The sequence below is a fragment of the Aplysia californica genome, unplaced genomic scaffold (assembly GCF_000002075.1).
Source record: "Aplysia californica isolate F4 #8 unplaced genomic scaffold, AplCal3.0 scaffold00535, whole genome shotgun sequence".
NCBI lineage: Eukaryota > Metazoa > Mollusca > Gastropoda > Aplysiida > Aplysiidae > Aplysia > Aplysia californica.
Window position 1 is genome coordinate 244,827 of NW_004797805.1, and position 15,098 is coordinate 259,924.

Genomic DNA, 15,098 nt, shown 5'->3' on the forward strand with positions numbered 1-15,098 from the left:
AACCCCCCTCCCCGGCCTGACCCCGGGAAGGGCGGAGTCTGTCAGTCCTCCAAATCCCCCACTTAGACCTGCATGTTTGCCGACAATTGTCTGAAATCCGACAATCGCGACCCGACCCGCGAGGCGGCCGATGCTATCGCTAGGCCCACCTGTATCAGTCAATGTGCGTAGTGCGAGGCCTGGCTGACTGCCAGCGACCCCTTTTTCTCCCGCCGGCTTCGTCGGCACTTTCGTTTTCGTGCCGACCGCCGACTGCCGACGTCGGCGTTTCCGACATAATTGTCGGAACCTAAGTAGAAATACGAATACGAAAAAGGATGACAAACTAAATTATCTACTTTCAGTTTCGTGCTCGAGCGGCCATTTTGAATTTAGTTTGTTTACTAATTCAATTGTTCAGATCGTGTGGATTCATTCAAGTCAGACTCTCTTGTTCTAATAGAATCTAGATCTAGATCTAGATCTAGATTTATATAGATCATTATAGACCTCAATGGAGGATTCATATTCCAATTCTGTTGTGTCAAACCCTATCATAGGTTATGCTGTAATATTAATATTGGTAAAAATAAGCATTTCATCAGGTGCGTGAATTATTTATTTATTTAGATCTAGATTTCTTTTCTCTGGAAACTCTGATGTCAGTAACTGTAGCAATGCAACTGAGGGTGTTCACACCATCAGATTTGAGAAGAACGTGTGAGTCAAAAATACTCCACAGAGTGCGGAAATGGCTTTCTTCAGGCTTCTTCAATTAATCGAACGTAGTCGATAGGAAGGAAAATCTTCTTATTCTTTATTCGTACCGTCTTTCGATAACGCAGTGGACGTTATCCACCTCAATCATCGAGTGGCCCCTCGCAAGTATTTTCTGCTCTACTTCCTTGTCATGCATCACGGAGAACATGGAAAGAGCAGTGGCTAATGTTTTGTTTCTGTTCTGAAAAGTACATCCATCGGAATAGATGATGTACATATCAAAAGACAGATCACTTACCAGGTAATCCACAATGCATGAAGCAAATTCGTGAGCAGACAAGCCCCTTTCCAACTCGTGCCAGACATAGCATTGGACACCATGTGACTTTAAATCAAATATTGTGAAGTTATGGACACAGAGTCTGGTCCTATAGTAAATGCCGATGCTTTCAGCATGGGGCAAAGCAAAACTGACTGTAGATCCACAGTAATGACCTTTGTCATGTCGTTATTTTGGACCATTTCCTCATCTCCTGCCATCTCTTGCTGTGCCCTTTCTTTCTTCTGCCCTTGAGCCAGATATGTCTTCATCGACATTGCCTTCATCAGAGACATATTGATCTTTGCGCGGTTTGAAAAGAGAAAGATTCATTTTCTGTAATTCATCGTCAAGAATTGGATGAGAAAGAGCTTCCATCTTCTTTTCTTTACATTTTGTTTCATAGAGATGAAATAGATCGGTCCTGCAATGAAAACTGCCTCTAAATATAGCTTGGAGCTTTTCTTTCGGCAATAGTGAGACTCTGTTTTAGGCAGACTTTCAAGGAAGGCTCGCAGATGTAATTGCGCATCAGAGTCAGATGCTGGTCTCCGAGAAGACTCATTCACTGTTCATACACCATCACCTAGTCCTCCGCGATGCTATCTCACATACCGTACCATTCCTTGAGTCCTATTGTGGACAAAAACGTCTGACAGCAGACCCTGAATCTGCCTCTACTGGTTTTCAGAAAATACTGCAGGGACGTAGTCCTACAGGATGCTGCAGACGCTGCTTTTTTCTGTTTGGCTGGTACCTTGCATACATGTCCATGCAAAAATACACCATTCTCTGGCCAGGGCGGCGATAATAAGAAATAAAATATTTCCTACCTCTCTTCTTCTGTGATATTCGAACACTGATTACACTTGACCTTGCAAGAGCATCTTTCCTCGAAGTTCTTTTATCCTTTTCAACGTTCTCAAACCCTGTATCGCCTTCCTTCATAAGATTGCCCTGCTTCATGTTTCTTGAGTTCACAAATCTCTCCCAGTTTTCTCTTCCAAGCTTTCTCTTCTTTCCATTGAATATTCTCACATTATCGCTGTCGTTTCCATCACCACATGATCGATCAACAAGAGCCTCACCTCTATCAACACATATATTGGAATGGAATCAACGTGTTCGCCTCTCTGGTCAGTGATATTCAAATCCAAATCTTCATCATACATGTTGGAATCAATAATTTCACCTACAGGATCAGTGCCATTTAACAACTCAAAAGCTTCAACTCTACCATCATATATATTGGAATAAAAAAACTTCATCTCCACCGTCATATGCATGAATTAAGAACATCTGCTGCAATCAGCATTCACAAAAAGAGACCCATTTCTACCATCACACACCTTCACATCATGAGCCTTATTTCTAGTATCACATATTTTCACATCAAGGACCATTTCTCCACCATCATTTACATTCACATCTGTTTCTCCATTATCGAGTATAGACATACTCAAATCAAGAACATCCTGAAAATGACTAGATCTATCGTCATGCAGGTCAGCAGCAGTTTCAGTGACTACATTCTTCCCCATAGCCTCATTGTGATCAAAATACACTAAATCACTGCTATTCACTGACATGTCTACAAATGAGTCAATGATATATCCCAAAAATTGTCCAGTGGTTCATACAGAGAAGGCTCGTGGGCATGTCCCTCTTAGGAGTGAGGACGGGCATTTCCCTTAGAGAGGTGCTGGGTATGTCCCCTGGACTGTGGTCATGGAGGCTTCACTGGAGGGTTTGCTGCTTCTTTTTTAGACAGCTGTAACAGTTTATAGCTTGGTGAAAAGTGGTTCATGACTGAAATATAAATAATAATATAAGTAGTTATTAAAGGTATAATAAAGTATGCGTCTTCTAAAGTAAAAATAAATTTGAATGTTTCAAAAAATAATCCTCACTTCTAAAGGCGTTTGACTTTGGAAACACTTATCTTATAGCAGGTTAAAATATAATAACGATCAATCCACATTGCTGAGATACATCTATGACTAATTAATACCCAACAATTAATCAACATTGATGAGATCTAAACCTGTGACAAACAATACATAATAATTAATCTATATTATTGAGATCTAAACGGTGTGAATGGGCTTAATCTTTCACATGAAAACTAAACGCGTAAGTCTTGACAATCTCCTTGCAAGTCACCTTGAAGCTTACAGAATAATGGGTGACTTTGTAAGCTCTAAATGCTGATGTCACAATGTATCACACAAAACAAAGATTTATCTAAATAAACACATAATAATTTAGAAAAGTATCTTACATTCACATCTTAATATGAGGGAAGAAATGGTATAACTCACCTGTAGGCTATTACTTGAACCAAAAATGAAACAAAATTATTGTTTTAAACAAAGGTGCTGGGCTGGGACTTCTGCGTTTAGAGTTTCAAATCAAGGTGAAATCCTGTTACGCGCGTTTAGAATCCGTGACAAAAAGTGCAATTTTCATTTGTTCAATGACTTTAATATTTATAGAGGAGGTGTGGATAACCCATTGGAGGGAAATAAAACCAAAATATTATTTTCCAAAATTCCGGACTTAAACGTTTAGAGACTTACAGGGACGATATATATATTTACACTGATTTTTAAACATTTAAACATTTTAAGATTTAAGTACTTACTCGAGCCAGCCGTATAGTAAACTGTTGTGAACAAAACTAACTTGTGTTTTGCACGCTCATATGAACTTATGCAGTTGTGAGCGCCGTAAAACCCTATACTATACATACATACCCTTGTCTCCATAGTCCCGTCATTATGTTGATCCCTGCTTTACTGGAGAGTTTCTGTCTTCATTTGTATGGACATGATACATTGTTCATTCTGCTCTACTTCCTTGTCATGCATCACAGAGAACATGGAAAGAGCAGTGGCTAATGTTTTGTTTCTGTTCTGAAAAGTACATCCATCGATTTATCTTTTTCAAAGGAAATTCCTTTCATTTCTCCCATGGGTTTTTTAAATGTTTATTTTTTGTCATATTTATTTCAGTTGTGTTCATTTTTTCATATTCCTTGCACATTTCCCTTTATTTTGGAATATATTATGACCACATTTGATCTATTATAAAGAAAATAATAGGCCTCAATAGGTTCATGGGCTAGCCCAACCTGCCTGGAACAGACGTGGAATTGTCCCTAGTGTGGAATGAGTTAAGCAGAGCCATGTTATCTTTCCCTTTACTTCGAACAGTGCTTCCAATCTTACGGAAATCCGTACTTTCCGACAGTTCCTTGTAAGCCTTGTTATTGATGAATTAAGTGTTTGTGTTTCATTGGATGGGTGATAGTGATCATAAATTATTACAATATTTTAGCTTTCTATTCAAGATTGGCAAATTTTCAGTGTCACTGCATCATGCCCTACCTCAGTTCTTGCAACTCTGACAGTGATAGGTCAACTTGAGCCATTCAAGTTATTTCTCTACTTTGAGTTTGAGCAATTATCTTGGTGAAAAAATTAGATGTTACGGGTTGTTGGTATTATCTTCATACAGGTTCCGAAGTGCCATTTTTTAACCCTCTAAAAGCACTAAATTTCAATTTCTTCAGGGGCTTTGCCCGCAGAACCCCCACTGGGACGCTGGTCCTGGACTCTGTGGGCGGCCCCCACACCCTTTGCAGAATTTTCCTTACTTTTCATCTTCAGCTGTTGGGAGCACTGAAAAAAGAAATGTAGCAGCTGCAGTGATATTTTTATGTGTATGTTAACGATACATTAGTTTGGGTCTCTCTAATCTGTGGCACCTACTTCTATATGACCAATTTGTGTTGCAATTGTCATAAAAGCACTTGCTAAAACTATCTTTTCTTCCACACCAAATGATTATTATCATATCAGTGTTTTTCTATACCCAAAACCACTCAATGATTGGAGGGGGCGGTTGGAGGGTGCCACTGGTAGTTCCTACTTCTTTTCTTTTCCATACTTTTATTCTGCTTTAAATCACATTTATTGTATTGACGTGCATCCTTAAGTAAAAAAACAAACAAAAACAGACCCAATCATTCAAATGCTCATCATGTTGTTGTATGCTTGTTTTCAGATTTGCCGAAAGGGTCGCCAGCACATCATGAAATATCTTCAGATTGAAGCGATCAAGGAAGACAGGAAGCGGGGCATCATGGTCAGCAACGACGCGGACATGAAGCGCTTTGTCCGCAAATCTCTGCCTCCACAACAGTATGTCATCCTGCCCCTGCCCCATATTTCCCTATTTGTGTGTGTGTGAACAGAAGGAATGCTTGTGAGCTGGCTTTGTGTGTATGTATATACAGTCGATCCTGCCCTAATGGCCACCTGTCTAAAACAATCACCTGTTCAAGTGACTACTTCCCACTTTCTCCCATGAGTTTTTTCTACATGTGTCATGACACTATGGAATAAGACGCTTGTCAATTTTTGGACGTATGGAGTCATTGGTATCATTTCAAAGCTTGTTCACTTGTCTTATTTTAAATGAAATAAGTCTATCTTGAAAATAGGTTATTATATTGGAATTATTTGTATTATCTTTAAGCTTGTTTATTTGTCTTGCTTTTGATTAAAGAAACACTCATCTGTCTTGAAAATAAGTCACGATTTTTGCTATTTAATAATTTGGGAGTCACTTGGTATTGGAGGTAAAATTAGCAAGAAAATGGCCCCAAAAGTTTTGTGACTTTCAAAACTTGAGTGTTCTTGGAAACTTTATAAATTTGCATTTTTGTGCCATTGATCAATGTAGCAATGCCAATCGAGCTTTCCTGCGTGGCGAAAATTTTGTGCCCATTTGCGGGTGAATTTTTTTATCGGGCCGTAGCGTAGGTGACTAACTTTGTCAACCTCGGTCTGCTCTATGTCTGGACCAATGTGAATGATACTCGGCAACCAATCAGAAAATAGGGCAAACTAATGATATGTGGACGTTGAAGTTGGCACACATAAATTAACCTATATTTTTAGTGTCGGGAACACTTTTGTATCGGGTGTACCAAAAACTATAAGGAGCTTGAATTTCAACGCCGAGATAGTAATAGATCTATCCTCTATAGTGTGCTCAAATTTGAACGTTCCGTGTCAAGTAGTTGTTTAGACCCGATCATAAATGCATGACTACCCCCCTATTCATAACGGCTTCGCACAGAGACCGGCCATTTTCCCCTCACTCTCGCGGCAAATGTATGTGACCTATAAATCCGATCCCCGCATGACTATTCGGAGCCCGTTCATTGGTCACTTGAAAATAGGGCAATGTCCGGCGCGCGCATCCGGTTGTTTTTCTCTCTGTTCCGCTGTAACAACGCAATGGGGGTATTTCGAGGCGAGCTTATCTCGCCTCTGGGTGTTTGCATCTCAACCGGAAAAAAGAATTTTAATTGTACGGCTTACTAGATTGAATTAACTTGTCTTTTAAGATTGGCATGGTCTAAAGTCATCAAAGAAAGCTTTGCCATTGTTTAGTATCGCTGCTGACATATATTCTTAAAGATGACATCTTGTGATAGATGCTATAAATAAAATGGGACTCATCCTGACACCCCTTTTTCGCAAAGTCGTAATATGTACACCAAAATTTGAATTATAACAAAATAACTACGAAATGTTTAGTAAATCTGACGGCAGAAATGATTTCTCCACCCATAAACACATCGGGTAGCCAAGTTTCTCTCTAACACTCCGATTAATCACCAAGATATCGTCGATTATCTTACAGAATCTGCTACTGCATGGTCCACAGTTTTGGAGTATTTTCCTATATGTGGGTCATCCATATTTTGCCGACATTTACAACCCAATTACTTTTTTATTTATGAACCGATTCTTAAAATTCAAGAAGCATAGTTCTAAGAATTAAAAATTCTTTCTTAGGTACCAAATAAAAAAGGGCTAAAGCGAAAAATTAAATTTTCATTGGCATTGCTAATCAATGTATTTCAGTAAAATCTACACAAAAATGTGTTTTTAAGGGGATGTAAAATGTGTTGTGCGAAAAGTCGAAAACAAATTTACATAAAAAGTGCTCAGTGGGCAGAAAAGTATCGGTTTGTGTTCATTATTTTGACAAGAGACTGATTTCACCACGATGACACACATACTAAAGTGACACTGTCCAAAATGTCTATCTGTCTAACCAACTACTTTTTTCCTCGACAATGGGTGGCCATCTTGGATAATTTTGATTGTATATCAATGGCTGTAAGCAGTACTCCAACTAGAGTCAAATTACAAAAGGTTGTTTGTCGAAGTCTTGTGTCCAGTCATCAATATAATATAGTCTCTGCATGTGTTTGTTTGTTTGTTTGTTTAGTATAGGGTTTTACGGCGCTCGCAACTGCATAAGGTCATATGAACGCGCGGGACACACCTAATACTTTTTCGTTGGTAGGAAATTTTGAATTTTACCCGGGTGGCGGCCGAAGCCTACTCTTATCGATTTTAGACCACCAAGGGATCTTTAACGTGCGCAACTTGCACACGGGCCCTCCGAGATTTTTCGCCCTTGTCCGAGACGGCTAGGTGTAGATCTTTCCTACCAGAAGATCAGGGGTGTGGCAGAAAGACAGCAGTTAGGAGGAGCCAAGGAGTAGCAGTAGAAAGGCTGCAGAAAGAGTCAGGAGCCCAGAGGAGGGGGCAAAGGAGGTGAGGGGGTGGGGGCAGAAAGTGGAAATGAAAGCAGATGACAGAACATTGTTAGAGATCAGGAAAGGATGTGAAAGGAGACAATTTTAGAGAAGAAAAATGTTTTTGTCTCTACCCGGAATCGAACCCGAGACCTTTGAATGAGAGGCCAACACCTTAACCTCTAGGCCACGAGAGCCCCCGCATGTGTTTGTGTGTGTGTGTGTGAGAGAGAGATCTAGTGTGATTGTACTGTCATTTTGTACATCTGTCCTGTATTTGTATTTTTTGTGCTTACCGAGGTTTAGATTCTGTTCTTTACCGCTTTTGTATCTCATCAGTGGGCTATTTAACTGCATAAGGCCCAGTAAGTAAAATTTTCCAAGACAAAAAATAAAAAAGGTTTTATTTTTTCTTGCTTTTTTTTCAACATTTAGAATTTGAATTTTGCTTTTGAAGCACAAGTACAGATTGAGAAGCTGCATTAAACATACATTTTAGGAAATGTTGGGCTCAGCACCTGTGAACAGCTGGCTGATATTTTGTATAACTGGAAGGAGACAAAACTTTTATGTGACTTAAATTTGTGGTTGGGGTCAATTAATGGTTGACCCAGCTTGCTTTCCTTCCGTTTGTAATTTGTCTTGTTTTTTCCATGAACTGAATAATGTTCATTGTGGTGATGTGCTTCTCTTTACTCAAAGCAATACATGTATGGTTGCAGACCGTCGGAGGACATGCGGAACATGCTGGGTGGCTCCGAGTCCAAGTGGAAGCGTCACACTGTGCTTAGCAACGACTCAGGCTACAGCACCACAGACACATCAGGGGACCGCAATGGCTGGCACAGTGCCGAGGTCAGTCACCATTACACACACTTTCTTTCCTCTATTGCGCTTTCAATGTGTGCTGGGTGAGGAGGAACTTGTGTCGTAGGTTTTGTGTTCTCTGCAAGTTATGTGTGTTACTGTTGTGTTGAATCTGTGTTATGTGTGTTACTGTTGTGTTGAATCTGTGAGTTACGTGTGTTACTGTTGTGTTGAATCTGTGAGTTATGTGTGTTTCTGTTGTGTTGTGCCTATGAGTTGTGTGTGTTACTATTGTGTTGAAATCTGTGAGTTGTGTGTGTTACTGTTGTGTTGAATCTGTGAGCTGTGTGTGTTAGTTGTGTTGAATCTGTGAGTTGTGTGTGTTACTGTTGTGTTGAATTTGTGAGTTATGTGTGTTACTGTTATATTGTGTCTGTGTGTGATGTGTGTAAGAGCAAAATGACAAAGTCTTGTTTTTGTCTCTTGTCTGAGAGCAAATGGTAATCTTGTGTTTTGTCTTAGTGCTGATGCTATAGCTTGTTCACTTTGATCTGTCTGTGTTAAAAATATTTGTGAATTTGCCAATGGGCATGTAACTTTCCATGGCACTCCTATAGGCTAGCAACCAAACAAAAAAATATATGTCACGACGCGGTGGAATCAGGAGCTTGTCAATTTTCGGGCATGCTGAATTATTGTGTTCATTCTAAAGCTTGTTCATTTGTCTTGCTTTCGGTGAAAAAAGTACCAATTTATCTTGTATGCAGGGCGAGGTATTGGCGATTGAAGGAGGTGGGGTCACCGGTTTCAGAGGTATAATTAAAGAGAAAATGGCCGCCAAAGTTTAGTTATTTCCTTAGCTTAGTTCCGTGGGAACTGTAAATTTACATTGTTTGTTCCTTTAATCAACGTTTTTCCAGTAAAATCCACACAAATGTGTTCTTTAAAGAACGTGAAAGGTGTTGAACCAAAAATAAAAATTCTATAAAAATGTCCAAATCTGCGGAAAAATGGCTGTTTCTTCACTTTCATTTTTTGGACGAGCACCGGATTTCATTATGGTGCCTCACATATTTAAAAAAACAACTTGATTCAGTTATAAAAGTTTCTTTTTATAGACTCTTTAGATGTATATGTATCTCTGTCTCTGTCTCTGTCTCTCTCTGTCTCTCTGTCTCTCTCTCTCTCTCTCTCTCTCTCTCTCTCTCTCTCTCTCTCTCTCTCTCGTCTCCCTCTCTCTCTGATCTCTCTTTCTCCGTCTTTCTGCCTTAGATTGTCTCCCACCTCGTTTGTCCTTCGTATGTCTTTTGAAGAAATTTTGACCAGTGCCGTTCTGGTGCTCTTTTTCGAAATGCCCAAAGTGTTCAAGAAAAACTCGTTGTAGACTGGAACCGAACTTCCTCCAAATGTTAGGCTCCACAATTATTGTCAGAAATGGAAACTTAAAATAAACTGCACGAAAACAGTATACACCATCTTCACGAAGAGCCATAAAGCAGCCAAAGAAAATCTCAAACTAAAGATAGGAAATGAAAGTCTCCCCAAAGAAGAACATCCAACTTACCTAGGAGTCAAACTTGACCATAGGCTAACCATGAAAAGCCAAGTGGAGAACATAAGGAACAAGGCAAAGAAAAGACTCTAACTTTTAAAGAAACTCGCAAGCAATTCATGGGGATCAGACAAACAAACTCTTAGAGCTCTATACCTTGGTTATGTCAGATCTTCCCTGGAATACAGCAATAGCCTACTCACTATGTGCAGTACAACTACTTGCAACACCTTTGACAAGATCCAAAACAATGCCCTTCGTTTTATAAATGGTGGAATGAGATCCACACCTACCGCCGCGTGCGAAATCCTTGCAAATGTTGAACCCCTGGGAATCCGCAGAGATAAAGCAGTTTTGGAGCTACACGAAAGAACAAAAAGAATGTGCCCCAACCACCCAAACAGGAAATTAGTACAGTACATGTAGAAACATGGAAACCAAAGAAACGAATTCAACAAAAGTCAATCATGCATCACATCACAGAACTAATGGAGAGTCACCATCTACCACAAAACAGAAAAGAAACCCAAAGAGTCAACCAAAACATCCCTCCCCACCTTTCTTTAAAAAAGCCAATCATTACATCTCTCAAAGACAAGAGCACAAAATCGTCAGACCCAGTGACGCTGATGCTTGCATCACATCAAACAATCGACAGCTATTCAGATGACTGGATACACGTCTATACGGACGGCTCAGCATTCAAAGGCACAACCAAAGCCGGATATGGAATACTAATACAGTACCCAGATGGAAGTTCCAATGAGATCTCTGCAGCCTGTGGAGAGAAATGCAGCAACTACGATGCAGAAATGATAGCAATTGAAACAGCACTGTACCATCTCCGTACAGTTTTTGACACTCATCCTGGAAAAGCACAGAGCATTGTGAGTTTCACTGACTCACTATCAGTATTACAAGCCATAGAAAATGACCATCATCTAAACCAAGATTTGACCCATATACTGTTTGGATCCCATCATCTGATAACATTCTGTGGCATCAACCTAGTAATGCAGTGGGTCCCCGGACACTCAGACATACCTGGAAATGACAGAGCAGACACACTTGCCAAACGGGGATCTAGACAGGAACAACCCAACATTCCAACTTCATACAACACTGCAAAACAAATCATCCAAAGCAACAACAAACAAGATTGGATGAACAGATGGGCCCTGGGAAAGACTGGCAGAGCAGTTTTCAAACATATGACCACAACAAAAAGAAATGACAATATCAACCACCTTCAGAGAAAGAAACAGACCACGATCTTCCGCCTACGAACAGAACATATACAGCTCAACTTCCACCTGAACAGAATAAACCCGGAACTTCCCCCAATGTGTCCCTTGTGTGACTATGCATATGAGACTTGTTCCACTGCACAGCCCTAAATGACATCAGAGCTACCCTTCTCCCTCCGAGACCTAACATTGACAACACACTTTATGGAACTTTACAGCAACTGCAGCAAACCTGCACTTATCACTACATGGCATTGGACAGAAGGGCGAAAGTCCAGCTGTTGCTGGATCGATAACAACAACAACAACATAGATGTATACGTAGTTTTCACTTCAGTAAATGATTTTCAGTAACCTAGCCTGCAAATTGCTCATTTTGAAACAAAGACACCACCCTGCTGCCACATTTCAGTGTAATCACATAGTGTTTTTGGGTTTTTTTGAGCTCCGAGTGAGTCTAGACGTCACCATGAGCGTGTTAAAAAGTACTTGCCCATCTGTTGTACCTTGTTTCAAAGGCATGCATTAACTCGCTTGAGTCTGAGCTATTTTCAGCCCAAAAACTATTGCAGCTTGACAGTTTTGGGTGTATTGAATAGTTAACCAAAAAAAACTGAAAGCTTTGTAAAAAAATTGCTGCAAAAGAAGTGCTCTCACAGAAAAAGAAAGCTCTGTCTAATTTCCCTAAATACTTTTTATTTTATAAATATTTTGAAATGGCAATGTCTTGGAGGGTACACAATTTTTTTTTGCGTCCAAGTTATAAAAAAATCATTTATCAAAAAGTCAGAGACACCATAAAAACACAGTTAATTTTTACTGATGTGTGTTGCATAGTGGAAGCATAGTCCCAATAGTGGATGGTTGGCAGATGCTCTGATGTGGTTGGCTTCTTCTTTCCTATGATACATCTATTGTCTTTATCACTCCTCCTTTTTTGTGTTTGTTACTCTCTGTGACATCTCTAATCTTCGACATTAATATGACCTTTTTGTTTTGCAAGTGTGGTCGGTAAAACACTATTTAAAACAAAACAGAGTCCCAGGAGGAGTACATGATGTGTATCACAGATGGTGCAACAGTATCTTGCTGCTTTAGCTCTCTGTGTGAAGTCCTGACGGAGATACTGCTTTCCTTTTCTCACCAAGTGTATTGTTTAATCTGCAATTATTAGAGTTACTCCTACTGTTCCCACAACTTGAAGTACAAGATTTGTATATTTACAATACTTGGAATAGATTTGTAAGACGAAGCTATTCAGATTCGTTATACTTTCACACAATACTTGGAATAGATTTGTAAGACGAAGCTATTCAGATTCGTTATACTTTCACCCAACTACAGCTGTTCATTGCCTGGCCTATTTATAGATCTAGTTTGAAACTCTTCAAACATGTTCCATTTATGACTTTTACTGGCCTTGGCTTTGCTCCCATTCACAGAGCTTCTCTTACAATTCGCGGGTGACTCACTTAGCTCGTAATAGCTCAGAAAAAATCACATCATCAACAAACCTTTTATAAAACGAAACTGTTAGTTCGCTGCTTCCTGTAGCTGGTACCTGAAAAAGTCAGGAAATATCAATTGATAATACTTGTACAGAAAATACACAGGATCTGGCTGCCAGGCTCGCAGTACGTCTCGTAAATACACAGGAAGCGGTGCAAGTGAGTTAAAGTGTGGTGTTAATGAAAATGGACAAACTTTTTGATGGTTGAAGTGTATGCTATAAATCGCCTATTTTTAAGTTTTTACCTATTTTAGGCTTACATTAACTCCCTAAGCCCTGAGTTTTTTCTACGGTGTCCCAGAGTTTTTTTCTAGTCACCTAAACCTTGTGTACTATGTCTGATAACCCCAAAAGCTTGCCTTCAACTTCTAAATAGCTGAATCTAAAAAACTTGGTTCGGCAATAGTTCCGAAAAACAAGCAAAAGCTAGCACTAAATAAAACGAAACATTTGTCACTAGAACTAGATGCTCCCAGCGTGCGATGGGGTTCAAAGACTTAAGGAAGACTTGTCAGAACCTTGTTTTGCAGTGGCTTTCATAAATGGGTTTTCAGATTCTGTTGGTTGAAGATATCTTGACAAAGACCTGAGAAAAGATAAATTTGTTTATAGTTTATTTTGACTATGGGCAGATACAAGTGAACACGCTGTAGTCTTGTGTTATGTCTTGTGTTGTGTGAGGGCAAATGCTAGTCTTGTGTTGTGTCTGTGTTGTATTAGGGCAAATGCTAGTCTTGTGTTGTGTCTGTTGTATTAGGGCAAATGCTAGTCTTGTGTTGTGTCTGTGTTGTATTAGGGCAAATGCTAGTCTTGTGTTGTGTCTGTGTTGTATTAGGGCAAATGCTAGTCTTGTGTTGTGTCTGTGTTATGTTAGGGCAAATGCTAGTCTTGTGTTGTGTCTGTGTTATGTTAGGGCAAATGCTAGTCTTGTGTTGTATTGGGGCAAATGCTAGTCTTGTGTTGTGCCTGTGTTATGTAAGGGCAAATGCTAGTCTTTTGTCGTGCAATTTCTATTAAGTCTTGTGTGACGACTTATTCTCTATAGTCTTGCTTTGTTTTGTGTGAGCGCTAATTCTTGTTTCATTTTGTGTGAAAGCCTTGTGTTGTGTCTTAGGGCATTTGCTTATTTTGAGTCTCATTCAAAGGACATTTATTTTTGTGTCTTGCATTGTGTGTGCTAGTGAGTGTTGTATGTTTGTATGTTTAGCTAACTAACACTTGGACTCTCGTTTTGTTCTTTTTTTATTTTGTTTGTCATTTTGGAATGGAATTTAACTTTTTTGATAATTTTCAACCTTTTTGACAATGTTGTGAATATGCATGTTGAATGGTTTGTATTTGGCTGTTGAATGTGGACATACTCACTTTAGAATGTGGTTTGACGTAGTGGACGTAGCCACTGTTGAATGTGGGTGGACAAGAGTGGACATACATAGCTACTGTAGATTTTTGTTAGATATAGTTAAAATATACATTGTAAAATATAGTTAGACATAGCCACAGTTGAATGTAAGTTGAAATTATAGACATTACCATTGCAGATGGTTGGTGGTCGTAGTAGACATTGCTGTTTAGAATGTAGGTAGACAGGGCCAGTGTAAGACATTGGGTGGGTGGAGGTAATGGCGCTGAATTTTTTTTTTATAAATGCAATAAAAGTGACAGCTTTTCAGACAAGAATTCACTGTGGTTCTGTTTAGAATTCTGTTGTTGTTGTGTTTTTTTTGTATTTGATATACAGCATGCTTTGTATTAGAGTGTTGTCATTTTTTCTAATCCGTGGCCTGTGTTTTGGTTTTCTTCTTTATCCCCCTCCCCCCTTTTTTTTTGTTTTGACCTTATTTTACTGTTACTGGACGTCTTGTCTACCTGCAACTCTACTCGACTCCTCACCCCATCACAATCCCCCGACCACTGATGTCGTACACGGTGTGACTGGCTGCGTGTGGACACCCTGTGGGTTCACTGCGTGCTCCTTGTGACGACGCACGCACCGCGCTCTCTGGGTCTGTCTCTGCACCCTGGCTCGTCTGCATGTTAACTTGCACACTCCCCCCCCCCCCCCCCCCCGCCCATGTCGGATGGTTAACGCACCACACGGATGACACATCACTCACCCACTGTTGTGCATGTCCTGGGTCGCCCGTGCCTGGTTTTGTTGATAGACTCTGACAGCAGAGAGTAACAACAACAGCGTGGGCTGGGGCCCTCAGTTCAAGGACTGGGATCTGTACCGGCAGCACCTGAACAGCCTGGACCAGGGCCACCATGTGCACCATCAGCCCCTGCCCGCCCGCTCCTACCAGGACTCTTCCCCCTCACACAGCCCCCTCCCTCAC

General features: G+C 40.1%; 1 protein-coding gene across 1 annotated transcript in view; it reads left to right on the top strand.

Moving 5' to 3' along the window:
* The window catches only part of LOC101853117 (leucine-rich repeat and calponin homology domain-containing protein), a gene marked incomplete in the record, with an annotated part of 93,027 nt that overhangs the window by 21,100 nt on the left and 56,829 nt on the right, over positions 1–15,098 (top strand). The window contains 2 exon segments of the mRNA XM_013087027.2: positions 5,087–5,223; positions 8,366–8,498. Of these exon segments, the coding sequence (XP_012942481.1) occupies positions 5,087–5,223; positions 8,366–8,498 (270 nt within the window).